The sequence below is a fragment of the Artemia sp. Qi Xiang Cuo genome, chromosome 4 (assembly GCF_049724085.1).
Source record: "Artemia sp. Qi Xiang Cuo chromosome 4, ASM4972408v1, whole genome shotgun sequence".
Classification (NCBI taxonomy): domain Eukaryota; kingdom Metazoa; phylum Arthropoda; class Branchiopoda; order Anostraca; family Artemiidae; genus Artemia; species Artemia sp. Qi Xiang Cuo.
In genome coordinates, this window is record NC_142797.1 from 54,581,035 (window position 1) to 54,595,993 (window position 14,959).

A 14,959-nucleotide genomic window follows, 5' to 3' on the forward strand; every position below is an offset into this window, starting at 1 on the left:
TGCGTCATATAAAAATTTTGAGATAGACATTTTGTTAAAAATAGTTCAAAGTTCAGATAACAAAAAACTCCGGTGTCGACATAGCCCCCACAGCCCGGGGGTAGGCGTTGTAAGTTGTGCCCTGGGGGCATATATGGTTGTTATGGAATGGATTCTCGTATATACTTCACAGAGGGCTCATTCAATTGGAAATTAAAAGTTGTAATTCACTTTTTAAGAGTCAAAATTGATTGGAGGGCAGCTATCCTCCCCCTACACTCCATTTATGTTTTTTCTAGATGCACTTCATATAGAAGGGGTCGTCGTATAAGTTTCAAAGGGGACTCGATTGGAAATCGAGAGTTCTAGTGCTCTTTTTAAGAGTCAAAAGTAATCGGAGGACAACTAGCCCCCCTCCCTAGATCTTCTTCCCCAAATAAATATTTAACTTACATAAAAAATTTGAGGTAGCCATTTGTTAAAAATATTTCAAAGATCATATAACAAAAACTCCTTTATGTATGGCCATTTTGTTCAAAATAGTTGAAAGGTCAGATAAGAAAAACTCCTTTGTCGACAAAACCCCCAAGGGCCCGTTGTAGGCGTTGTAAGGGTTGCTCTGGGGGCATATCTGGTTATTATGGAAGGTATGTTTGAAGAAACTTTAGTGAGGGCTTAATCGATTGAAAACTTATAGTTCTAGTTCACTTTTTAAGACTCAAAAGAGATCAGAGGGTAACTAGCCCCCCTCCCCACGCCCTTTTTTCCTCAAACCCATCCGATAAGAACTTTGAGAAAGCCTTTTTTCAAACAGCCTTTTTTTATATAAATATATATATATATATATATATATATATATATATATATATATATATATATATATATATATATATATATATATATATATATATATATATATATATATATATATATATATATATATATATATATATATATATATATATATATATATATATATATATATATATATATATATATATATATATATATATATATATATATATATATATATATATATATATATATATATATACACACACACAAAAAAAAAAAAAAAAATATATATATATATATATATATATATATATATATATATATATATATATATATATATATATATATATATATATATATATATATATATATATATATATATATATATATATATATATATATATATATATATATATATATATATATATATATATATATATATATATATATATATATATATATATATATATTTATTATTTATATATTTATATTTATTTTATATTTATGTCAAATCCTATTTATTTATTTGTACATATATTTCTTAGATTGGTTTGCAGATTTATGACCAAATCAGATATTGACCCGTTGCCTTTAGTATGGAGAATTTTTAGTTGGACCACATTAGCTGGAGTGGTTTACTTTATTGGTTTCGTGCTCTCTCTTGTCCAAGCCCCTGTTGACTTGTCGATTCATCTCGCCGTAGAAAATGTTACTCACTGGTTAGAATATACGGTAAGCTTGATAATTTAAAATTAGAAACAAATATATTTTGGTAGTGTTACATGTTGTCAACTAATGTCGTCAAACTAATGTTGTCAAACTCACTGTTATGTTAATAATAATCGCTGAGAAAATGTTACTCCCTGGTAAGAATATATGGTAAGCTTGGTAATTTAAAATTAGAAACAAATATATTTTGGTAGAGTGACATGTTATCAACGAATGTTGTCAGGCTAATGTTGTCAACATCACTGTTATGTGGATGTTACTCATTGTGAAAATGTTACTCACTGGTTAAAATATATGGCAAGCTTGGTAACTTAAAGTTAGGAACAAGTATATTATGGTAGAGTAACATGTTGTCAACTAATGTTGTCAAATAAATGTTGTCAAACAAATATAGTTTGGTAGAGTGAAATGAGAAAACGATACTCTAGGTTTTTGAGGAGTCCAGGGGAGGCAACACACAATTACAGTATATTTCTGCTCCTCCAAAGTTTTGCTAATTTGTTTACTGTTTTTGTTCTGTTTTTTATTTTTCCTCGTCATTCATGTTAATTTCAGCTCGTTTTAGGCTTCATTTTAACTCTATACTTTCTATAAAAACCTTCGATTTTAGATTTTATATTCTGTTTGTTTTTAATTCAACATTTTTCATGTATATTAATACTGGTGATGTATGCTATTAAACAACATGAATATCAGCAGTTTACATCATTTTAATAGCAGAAGCGTGGCGATTTTAGTCGTGTTAAGAGTTGGCTATTGACGAAGTAGTTGCAAGTAGTTGAAGAGTCTCACACCCACCTTTTCCCCAAACGCATCCAATCAAAATTTTGAGATAGCCATTTTATTCACCGTAGTTTTAAGTTCTGTAAATTAGGTTTTTGAGGATGGCAATACCCTCCAGTCCTTAGGGCAAGGATAGTAAGTTACGCTCTGGGGGCATATAAGGTTTTTATAGAACGCGTTGTCGTAGAAACTTCAAAAAGGGCTCATTCGATTAGAAACTGAAATGGCTCGTGCACTTTTTAATAGTCGAAAGTAATTGGAGCGCAACTAACACCCCTTCCACGCCCACCATTTCCCCAAACACATCCAATCAAAATTTTGAGATAACCATTTCGTTTCACGCAGTTTGGATTTCAGGAAATTATACCTTTGGGCAGGACACTCTCCCCTAAATCTTCAGGGCAAGGGTTATAAGTTAAGGCCTGGGCGAATATATGTTTTTTATTGAAAGGTTTTTTGTAGAAAGTTGAAAAATTGTTCCTTCTATCGGAAATTCAAATTGCTGGTTCCCTATTTGAAAGTCGAAAGTGATTTGAGGGCAACTAACCACACTCTCTCGCACACCTATCCCCAAATACATACCATAAAAATTTTGGGATAACCATTTTGTTCAGCGTAGTTGATTTCCGGATAGAAATTATGTTTTTGAGGAGGACACTCCCCCACAGCCCTCAGGGCAAGGGTTAGGAGTTATGCCCTGGGGACATATAAGGTTTTTTTTATAGAACGCGTTGTCGTAGAAACTTCAAAAAAAGCTCATTCAATTGGAAATTGAAATGTCTAGTGCCCTTTTTAATAGTCGAAAGTGATTGGAAGGCAACTAACCCCTTTTCCACGCCCACCATTTCCCCAAACATATCCAATCAAAATTTTGAGATAGCCATTTTGTTCCACGCAGTTTAAAGTTCAGGAAACTGTACCTTTGAGCAAGACACTCTCCCCTCCACAGTCTTCAGGAAAACGGTTATAAGTTATGCCCTGGGGGCATATAAGCTTTTTATTTAAATCTTTGTCGTAAAAACTTGAAAAAAGGCTCATTCGATTGGAAATTCAAAGGTCTAGTGCCCTTTTTAATAGTCAAAAGTGATTTGAGGGCAACTAACCCCCCTCTCACGCCCACGTTTTCCCCAAACACATCCAATCAAAAATTTTAGATAGCCATTTTATTCAACGTATTTGAAATTTTTGGAAATGAGATCTTTAAGAATTACAACACATCCCCCCACAATCCTCAGGCCAAGGGCTGTAAACCATGCCCCAGGAGTATGTAAGGTTTTTATAGAAGGCGATGTTGTAATCACATCAAAAACGGCTCATTCAATTGAAAATTGGAAGGGCTAGTGCCCTTTTAATAGCTGAAGTGATTGAAAGGCAACTAACCCCCCTCTCACGCCCACCATTTCCCCAAACACACCCAATCAAAATGTTGAGATATCGATTTTGTTCAACGTAGTTGAAAGTTCTGGAAATTAGGTCTTTTAGGATGATAGCCCCCTCAGAGCCCTCAGTGCAAGGGTTGTAAGTTATGCCCTGGGGTCATATAAGGTTTATATGGAAAGTTTTTGTAGAATTTTCAAAAATGGCTTGTTTGCAAATTGAAATGAACCTTTTTAATAATTGAAAGTAACTAGAGAGTAATTGACCCCCCTCTCACGCCCAGGATTACCCCAAACACATTTAATCGAAGTTTAGAGATAGCCATTTTGTTCAACGTAGTTGAAAGTTCTGGAAATTGTCTATTTAAGGATGACAAACCCCCCAGAGTTCCCAGGGCAAAGTTTGTAAGTTAGGACTAAATCAAAATGACTATGTTAATGCTAATTCTCAATAAGGCATCTCAGCAGTATCCGAAGAACGACTGGGGGTGTTATATTCAAACTTTCGGAGCTACTTCTGCTTTTAAAATTTAACCAAATCAAAATGGCGTAAGTATATGCAAGCTATCAAAGAAAGTAAACATATTTTTTTTGCGAATGGTATCAAGTTTACTATTTCAGGTCAACTAGAGGAGGTATGAAACTAAATTAAACACTACTATTTGTGTCCAGATTTTTAAAAGGCTGTATGTTGTTAAAAATTGCGGAAATTTTTTTTTCCACCATATAAATAGCAGGCCAAACTATAAAGTCTTAAAAAAAGGAAACATTCAAACTATTATTTTCTTAAATGCAAATTATGTTCTTGCCTTGCGAAGGCATAGGGTTTTGAGCCCTACTCATGATAGTTTCTGCTCATTTTGAGTTTGACTCCGTTATTTATTGTAATTTCTGTTCGTTTTGGGTTTCATTTATTTATTGATGCTGATTTGTGGTAGTTTTACGGTTGGTAGAATATTTGATTTTATTTTTGCTCATTTTTGGTTTAATGGAGTTCTTTACTTTTTTTTGAAAAACTTATTTTGTGGAAAAGTTTTTTTTTTATTAATCAAAGAAAAGAGACTAAGAAAAAAACTTTCAAGGAAAATCTGTATTTTTCATTCGTTGCGATACATAAAGTATACAAATAAATTAGCAGAAGTTAAACTTTTCCTCTCTTTATTTTTAACTTGACAGAAAAAAGAAACTGGAAGCCATGTTTTATGTTAGGAAAACACCTTTTGGAGGGTTCCGAATTTGAAGCAATGTAGATTAAAGAGTTACACTCTAGTAGAACCCCCTTATTGAATACTGATTACACTGCGTGCTGCCATCTACAATTTAGTCTAACGCTGACGGGCTATAATTTATTCAAGGATTATCGATCGTGTCTAATGAGGTCAAGGTCAATTGATTTGTTGTTATTTGTCCTTAGGATTTGTTTCCGGGGCGAAGTTTGCAACTGCGCATTAACGAGGGAGAGATGTATTGATCTAGGGGAAGTGAATTTCCGAGAACTTGATTTACATAACCGCTAGGGGGAATGTATTGATATAGGACTCGAGGGGGAAAATGGATTTCCGAGAACTTGATTTGCATAATCAAGGGGAGTGAATTTCTGAGAAACTGATATGCATAATCGGCGGGGAGAATGTAATGATTCACAAAAGGGAAATTAGAAATGACATCACTTGTTTCCTAGGAATTATACGGGACTCTAAAAAGATAAATTAATATTTTATTTTTTGAATACGGATTCTCTGATCTGTAGACTTAGTGATAAAATTAATATTCTATCGAAACCATAATAGTGTAGCTAAGAACATCTTAGAGATGAAGAGATTAACGCGGGAAAAGGTTTCCTAGGAATTTCAAATGTGACAGCGCAGGGATGCCAAAACAAAAGGAACACGCAGAAATTACGTTTACGGATTATTTGGGCGAAACCATTTTGAGACATTTTAGAAGATGATTTACGTGAAATCTTTTGAGGTATTTTAGAAGATGATTTTAGAAGATGATTTAGAGGAGGATTTTAGGATGAAACTCTGTGGTCGTTATAACAAACAAGTTTTGAACATTCTTGTGAGGTCCACTACCCCAACAACCCCCCTACCCCAACCCCAAAGGACCCCGACCCCCCTACCCCAACCCCGAAGGAACCTCCCTGACCCCAAAGGCCCCCGATCCCCCAATTGCCCCCCGAGCCCCCAAAGGCTCCCAGCCCCAAAAGCCCCCCCATTTTTTAATACTTTTTATGTGCACGTGACACATAGAAAAGCCCCCACATTTCAAAAGGCTTTATTATATCTTTTCAGAACAAGTTCTTTTCTTAATATTTCCTCCTAAACCCATTTTACAAGTTGATGTACTCATCCTTTTCACCACAACTTTACCTTAAAACTTTTTGAATACCGCAACGCCAAGCAGTACTTTTCAAAACACTTTTTTATATTATTTCAGAACAAGTTCTTTACGTAATGTCCCGCCTAAATCAATTTTACAACTTGAAGTACTCATCCTTTTCACCCACAACTTTACTTTATGGCTTTTTGAATATCCCATTACCGAGCAGTACTTTTCAAAAGACTTTTTCATATTATTTCAGAACAAGTTCTTTACGTATTGTCCCTCCTAAACCAATTTTACAACTTGAAGTACTCATCCTTTTCACACACAACTTTACTTTATGGCTTTTTGAATATCCTATCACCAAGCAATACTTTCAAAAGGCTTTTTTATATCTTTTCAGAACAAAAATCAAATATTATTAATAAAATCACAAGTATTTTAAATTTGTGCATCAAAGTAACAACAATCTTCTTTAATACCACCAAATGTTTACTGAACACACACAAATTTCTCTTAGAAATAATATTTTTCATCAATAATAACACTTTCTGTTCGAACTACCAAGTTTTCTACCAAAGATACCAAATTTTATTTAGAAGTAACATTTTTTTGATTGTGACAATAGTTTTTTTGACGGAAATAGAAAGTTTTGCTTAGTACTAAAAACCTATCACATCAAAATAAAGATATTTTAACGCAAAAATAATATACTTTTAATGAACACACACACAAATTTCTCTTGGAAATAAAGTTTTTCATCAATGATAAAACTTTTTCTGTTCGATCTAGCAAGTTTTCCACCAAAGATACCAAATTTTTTCTTAGAAGTAACATTTTTTTGACTGTGATAACAACTTTTCTGTCAGAAGTAGCTAGTTTTGCTTAACACTAACAAACATTCTCATCAAAATAACGACATTTTACATTATTACTAACATACTTTTACTTAACACACAAACACAAATTTCTATTAGAAATAATATTTTTCATCAGAGATAACAATTTTTCTGTTCGAACTAGCAAGTGTTCTAACAAAGATACCAAATTTTTTCTTAGAAGTAACATTTTTTTGACTGTAATAATAATTTTTCTGTCAGAAGTAGCAAGTTCTGCTTAACACTTACAAACCTTCTCATCAAAGTAATGACATTTTACCTTAATACTAACATACTTCTACTGAACACACACAAATTTCTCTTAGAAATAATATTTTTCATCAATGATAACATTTTCTCGGTTCGAACTAGCAAGTTTTCTACCAAAGATACCAAATATTTTCTTAGAAGCAACATTGTTTTGGCTGTGATATCAACTTTTCTGTCAGAAGTAGCAAGTTCTGCTTAACACTAACAAACCTTCTCATCAAAGTAACGACATTTTACCTTAAAACTAACTTAATTTTACTGAACACACACAAATTTATCTTAGAAATAATATTTTTCATCAGCGATAACACTTTTTCTGTTCGAACTAGCAAGTTTTCTAACAAAGATACCAAATTTTTTCTTAGAAGTAACAATTTTTATTGTGATAACAACTTTTCTGACAGAAGTAGCAAGTTGTGCTTAACACTAACAAACCTTCTCATCAAAGTAACGACATTTTACCTTAATACTAACATACTTTTACTGAAAACACACAAATTTCTCTTAGAAATAATATTTTTCGTCAGTGATAACACTTTCTAGGTTCGAACTAGCAAGTTTTCTGTGAAAGATACCAAATTTATTCTTAGAAATAACATTTTTCTGAATGTGATAACAACTTTTCTGTCAGAAGTAGCAAGTTTTGCTTAACACTAACAACTAACACATAACACACTAAAACATTAAAGTAACAACATTTTACCTTAATACTAACATACTTTTACTGAACACACACAAATTTCTCTTAGATATAAAATTTTTCATCAGTGATAACTCTTTCTCTGTTCGAACTAGCAAGTTTTCAACCAAAGATACCAAATTTTTTTTTAGAAGTAACATTTTTTTACTGTGATAACAACTTTTCCGTCAGAAGTAGCAAGTTTTGCTTAAAACTAACAAACATTCTCATCAAAGTAACGACATTTTACCTTAAAAGTAACATACTTTTACTGAACACACACAAATATCTCTTAGAAATAATATTTTTCATCAGTGATAACACTTTTTCTTTTCGAACTAGCAACTTTTCTACCAAAGTTACTAAATTTTTTTTTAGAATTAACAATTTTTTGACTGTTATAACAACTTTTCTGTCAGAAGTAGCAAGTTTTGCTTAACACTAACAAAACATCACATCAAAGTAACGACATTTTACCTTAAAACTAACATACTTCTAATGAACACATACAAATTTATCTTAGAAATAATATTTTTTATCAGCGATAACACTTTTTCTGTTCGAATTAGCAAGTTTTCTACCAAAGATACCAAGTTTTTTTTAGAAGTAAAATTTTTTGATTGTGATAACAACTTTTCTGACAGAAGTAGCAAGTTTTGATTACCATAGTTGTGAATATTTTCCCGGAAGAAGAAAAGTTCAACTACGATTCTGAATTTTCTCAATGAAAAAGAAATAAGTTATTGATCAATTATATTTTCCCAAAATAATATAAAAATTTCCCACTTCAGTTCAGATCTTTCTCAAAGAGATGAAAAATTTAAAATACTGTTCCAAATTTTTCATAGAAGTTAGAAAAGTTCAAGTTCTCTTCTGAATTTTACCAAAGAACACAATTCAATTCTAATTTCTCCCGAGAAAATATAAAGCTTCTAAATTTTTCCGTAGAAGATATAAAAATTATACTATGATTGTGATTATTTTCCATGAAGATAAAAAGTTTCACTTTAATTCTAAATTTTCTTAAATTCAGTTCCAACTTTTCTCAAACAGATGAAAATTTAAAGTTCCGTTCCAAATATTTTCCCGGAAGAAGAAAAGTTCAACTTCGATTCTGAATTTTCTCAGTGAAAATGAAATAAGTTATTGATCAATTCTCTTTTCCCAAATAATATAAAAATTTTCCACTTAAGTTTAGATTTTTCTCAAAGAGATAAAAAAATTTAAAACACTGTTCCAAATTTTTCATAGAAGATAGAAAAGTTCAAGTTCTCTTCTGAATTTTACCAAAGAACACAATTCAATTCTAATTTCTCCAGAGAAAATAAAAAGCTTCCACTTCAGTTTTAAGTTCACCAAGACATAACAAATTTAAAGTTCAATTCTAAATTTTTCCGTAGAAGATAGGAAAAGTTATACTATGATTGTGATTATTTTCTATGAAGATAAAAAGTTATAACACTTTTTCTGTTCGAACAAGCAACTTATCTACCAAAGTTACCAAATTTTTTCTTAGAAGTAACAATTTTTTTATTGTGATAACAACTTTTCTGTCAGAAGTAGCAAGTTTTGCTTAACATTAACAAACCTTCTCATCAAAGTAACGACATTTTACCTTAAAACTAACAGACTTTTACTGAACACACACAAATTTCTCTTAGAAATAATATTTTTCATCAGTGATAACACTTTTTCTGTTCGAACTAGCAAGTTTTCTACCAAAGATACCAAATTTTTTCTTAGAAGTAAAATTTTTTGACTGTGATAACAACTTTTCTGACAGAAGTAGCAAGTTTTGATTACCATAGTTGTGAATATTTTCCCGGAAGAAGAAAAGTTCAACTACGATTCTGAATTTTCTCAATGAAAAAGAAATAAGTTATTGATCAATTCTATTTTCCCAAAATAATATAGAAATTTTCCACTTGAATTCAGATTTTTCTCAAAGAGATGAAAAAATTTAAATTACTGTTCCAAATATCTCATAGGATTTAGAAAAGTTCAAGCTCTCCTCTGAATTTTACCAAAGAACAAAATTCAATTCTAATTTCTCCAGAGAAAATAAAAAGCTTCTAAATTTTTCCTTAAAAGATAGAAAAAGTTATACTATGATTGTGATTATTTTCTATGAACATAAAAAGTTTCATTTTCGTTCTAAATTTTCTTAAATTCAGTTCCGACTTTTCTCAAAGAGATGAAAATTTAAAGTTCTGTTCCAAATATTTTCCCGGAAGAAGAAAAGTTCAACTTCTATTCTGAATTTTCTCAGTGAAAATGAAATAAGTTATTGATAAATCCTCTTTTCCCAAATAATATAAAAATTTTCTAATTAAGTTCAGATTTTTCTCAAAGAGATGAAAAGTTTAAAATACTGTTCCAAATTTTTCATAGAAGATAGAAAAGTTCAAGTTCTCTTCTGAATTTTACCAAAGAACACAATTCAATTCTAATTTCTCCAGAGAAAATAAAAAGCTTTCACTTCAGTTTTAAGTTCACCAAGACATAAAAAATTTAAAGTTCAATTCCACATTTTTCCGTAGAAGATAGGAAAAGTTATACTATGATTGTGATTATTTTCCATGAAAATAAAAAGTTTCACTTTAATTGTAAATTTTCTTAAATTCAGTTCCGACTTTTCACAGAGATGAAAAAATTTAAAGTTATGTTCCAAATTTTTCATTGAAGATAGGAAAAGTTATACTTTGATCGTGAATATTCAAGTTCTCTTCGGAATTTTACCAAAGAACACAATTCAATTCTAATTTCTCCAGAGAAAATAAATTGCTTCCACTTCAGTTTTAAGTTCACCAAGACATAAAAAATTTAAAGTTCAGTTCTAAATTTTTCCATAGAAGATAGGAAAAGTTATACTGTGATTGTGATTATTTTCAATGAAAATAAAAAGTTTCACATTAATTCCAAAATTTTCTTAAATTCTGTTCAGACTTTTCTAAAAGAGATGAAAAAATTTAAAGTTCTGTTCCAAATTTTTCATAGAAGATAGGAAAAGTTATACTTTGATTGTGAATATTCTTCATGAAGATATGGAGCTCCACTTTAATTCTGAGTTTTCTCGAAGAAGGGCAAAATGTTCAAGTTTTCTTCTGAATTTTCTTAAAGAAGAGAAAAAAGTTAGCTCAATTCTGAATTTTACCAATGAAAATGAAAAGCTTCCATTTCAGTTCATAATTTCTCAAAGACATAAAAAAATTAAAGTTCTTTTCTAAATTTTTCCTTAGAAGATAGGAAAAAATAATACCAAGGTTGTGAATATTTTCCCAGAAGGTAAAAAGTTTCACTTTATTTCTAAAGTTTCTTAAATTCATTTCCAATTTTTTTCAGAGATGAAAAAATTTAAAGTTTTGTTCCAAATTTTTCATAGAAGATAGAAAAAGTTATACTTTGATCGTCAATGTTCGCCATGAAGATAAAGAGCTCCACTTTAATTCTGAGTTTTCTCGAAGAAGTGCAAAATGTACAAGTTCTCTTCTAAATTTTCTTAAAGAAGAGAAAAAAGTTAACTCAATTCTGAAATTTACCAATGAAAATGAAAAAGCTTCCATTTCAGTTTTTAATTTCTCAAAGACATAAAAAATTTAAAGTTCTGTTCTAAATTTTTCATAGAAGATAGAAAAGTTACTCTTTGATCGTGAATATTCTTCATGAAGATAAAGAGCTCCACCTTCCATTTCAGTTGTTAATTTCTCAAAGACATAAAAAAAATTTAAAGTTCAGTTCTAAATTTTTCCGTAGAAGATAGGAAAAGTTACATTATGATTGAGCTTATTTCCATGAAGATAAAAAGTTTCACTTTATTTCTAATTTTTCTTAAATTCAGTTCCAAGTTTTCACAAAGAGATGAAAAAATTTAAAGTTATTTTCCAAATTTTTAATGGAGGATAGAAAAAGTTATACATTGATCGTGAATATTCACCATGAAGATAAAAAGTTCCACTTTCATTCTAAATTTTCTCAATGCAGTGCAAAATGTTCAAGTTCTCTTCTAATTTTTCCAAGAAAATAAAAAGGTTCCTCTGCAGTTCTGTTTTTCTTCTCAAAGAGATGAAAAATTTAAAGTTCTGTTTTAATTTTAAATTATATTTTAGCTCCTTTGTCTTATGGATTTACCCCTCAAATTTTTAAATTAGAAAATCAGTGCCTTGTTCTATTATTAAAGACAATCGTTCAAGCTCGTTCATCTAACCTCCAAAATAATAGGTTAGGTATAAATAAATATTAATAAATAAATAGAAACATTTCTCCATGTTTAAGTTAGGTTAGGTCGACCTGGGGGGATTTTTCGGAGAGTATGGTTGGGTTAGGTTAGGCTAGATTAAGTTAGGTTAGGTTAAGTTAGGTTAGGTTAGCCTACGTACGCGTGCGTACGTAGGCTAACCTAATCTAACTTAACCTAACCTAACAAAATCTAGCCTAGCCTAACCTAACCTAACCATACTCGCCGGAAAATTCCCCCAGGTCGACATTGCTCATGATAAGTTAACCTAACCTAACCTAACCTAACTTAAACATGGAGAAATGTTTCTATTTATTTATTAATATTTATTTATACCTAACCTAACCTATTGTTTTGGAGGTTAGATGAACGACCATGAACGATTGTTTTTAATAATAGAACGAGGCACTCATTTTCTAATTTAGAAATTTGAGGGGTAAATACATAAGACAAAGGAGCTAAAGTTTAATTTAAAATTAGAACAGAACTTTAAATTTTTCATCTCTTTGAATAAAAAATCAGAACTGAAGTGGAACATTTTTATTTTCTTGGAAAAAAATATAAGAGAACTTGACCATTTTGCACTTCATTGAGAAAATTTAGAATCTTCTATTAAAAATTTGGAACATAACTTTAAATTTTTTCATCTCTTTGTGAAAAATCGGAACTGAATTTAAGAAATATTAGAAATAAAGTGAAACTTTTTATCTTCATGGAAAATAAACACAATCATAGTATAACTTTTCCTATCTTCTACGGAAAAATTTAGAACTGAACTTTAAAATTTTTTATGTCTTTGAGAAATTAAGAACTGAAATGGAAGGTGAAGCTCCTTATCTTCATGAAGAATATTCACGATCCAAGTAAAACTTTTCGATCTTCTATGAAAAAATTAGAACAGATATTTCAACCTGTTATGTCGTTGAGAAATTAAGAACTGAAATGGAAGCCTTTCCATGTTCATTAGTAAATCTCAGAATTAAGTTAACATTTTTCTCTTCGTTAAGGACATTCAGAAGAAGACTTGAACATTTTGCACTTCTTCAAGAAAACTCAGAATTAAAGTGGAGCTCCTTATCTTCATGGTGAATATTCACGATCAAAGTATAACTTTTTCTATCTTCTATGAAAAATTTGGAACAGAACTTTAAATTTTTTCATCTCTTTGAGAAAAATCGAAACTGAATTTAAGAAAATTTAGAAATAAAGTGAAACTTTCTATCTTCCGGAAAAATATTCACAACCTTGGTATTATTTTTTCCCATCTTCTAAGGAAAAATTTAGAAAAGAACTTTAATTTTTTTATGTCTTTGAGAAATTATGAACTGAAATGGAATCTTTTTTCATTTCCATTGGTACATCTCAGAACTGAGCTAACTTTTTTATACTGTGAAAAAAAATTCAGAGGAGAATTTGAACATTTTACACTTTTTCGAGAAAACTCAGAATTAAAGTGGAGCTCCATATCTTGACGAAGGATATTCTCAATCAAAGTATAACTTTTCCTATCTTCTATGAAAAATTTGGAACAGAACTTTAAATTTTTTCATCTCTTTGAGAAAAGTCGGAACTGAATTTAAGAAAATTTAGAATTAAAGTGAAACTTTTTATCTTCATGGAAAATAATCACAATCATAGTATATCTTTTCCTATCTTCTACGGAAAAATTTAGAACTGAACTTTAAATTTTTTATGTTTTGGTGAACCTAAAACTGAAGTGGAAGCTTTTTATTTTCTCTGGAGAAATTAGAATTGAATTGTGTTATTGGTAAAATTCAGAAGAGAACTTGAACTTTTCTATCTTCTATGAAAAATTTGGAACAGTATTTTCAATTTTTCATCTCTTTGAGAAAAATCTGAACTGAAGTGGAAAATTTTTATATTATTTGGGAAAATAGAATTGATTAATAGCTTATTTCGTTTTCACTGAGAAAATTCAGAATCGAAGTTGAACTTTTCTTCTTCCGGGAAAATATTTGGAACAGAGCTTTAAATTTTTTCATCACTTTGAGAAAAGTCGGAACTGAATTTAAGAAAATTTAGAATTAAAGTGAAACTTTTCATCTTCATGGAAAATAATCACAATCATAGTATAACTTTTCCTATCTTCTACGGAAAAATTTAGAAGCTTTTTATTTTCTTTGGAGAAATTAGAATTGAATTGTGTTCTTTGGTAAAATTCAGAATAGAACTTGAATATTCACAATCAAAGTATAACTTTTCCTATCTTCTATGAAAAATTGGGAAAGAACTTTAAATTTTTTCATCTCTTTGAGAAAGGTCGGAACTGAATTTAAGAAAATTTAGAATTAAAGTGAAACTTTTTATCTTCATGGAAAATAATCACAATCATAGTATAACTTTTCCTATTTTCTACGGAAAAATTTAAAACGGAACTTTAAATTTTTTATATCTTGGTGAACCTAAAACTGAAATGGAAGCTTTTTATTTTCTCTGGAGAAATTAGAATTGAATTGTGTTATTGGTAAAATTCAGAAGAGAACTTGAACTTTTCTATCTTCTATGAAAAATTTAGAAAAGTATTTTAAATTTTTTCCTCTCTTTGAGAAAAATCTGAACTGAAGTGGAAAATTTTTATATTATTTGGGAAAATAGAATTGATCAATAACTTATTTCGTTTTCACTGAGAAAATTCAGAATCGAAGTTGAACTTTTCTTCTTCCGGGAAAATATTTGGAACAGAACTTTGAATTTTTTCATCTCTTTGAGAAAAGTCGGAACTGAATTTAAGAAAATTTAGAATTAAAGTGAAACTTTTTATCTTCATGGAAAATAATCACAATCATAGTATAACTTTTCCTATCTTCTATGGAAAAATTTAGAAGCTTTTTATTTTCTCTGGACAAATTAGAATTGAATTGTGTTCTTTGGTAAAATTCAGAAGAGA

At 30.0% G+C, this 14,959-nt stretch overlaps 2 protein-coding genes across 2 annotated transcripts in view; one reads left to right on the forward strand and one right to left on the reverse strand.

The window, feature by feature from the left end:
- The window catches only part of Elo68beta (Elongase 68beta), a 141,510-nt gene that overhangs the window by 62,674 nt on the left and 63,877 nt on the right, over positions 1-14,959 (reverse strand). The window lies entirely within an intron of this gene.
- Positions 1-14,959, forward strand: part of LOC148953246 (uncharacterized) — an 87,780-nt gene that overhangs the window by 11,558 nt on the left and 61,263 nt on the right. The window contains exon 3 of the mRNA XM_089088415.1: positions 1,320-1,506. Within this exon, the coding sequence (XP_088944541.1) occupies positions 1,320-1,506 (187 nt within the window). The remainder of the gene's footprint in view (positions 1-1,319; positions 1,507-14,959) is intronic.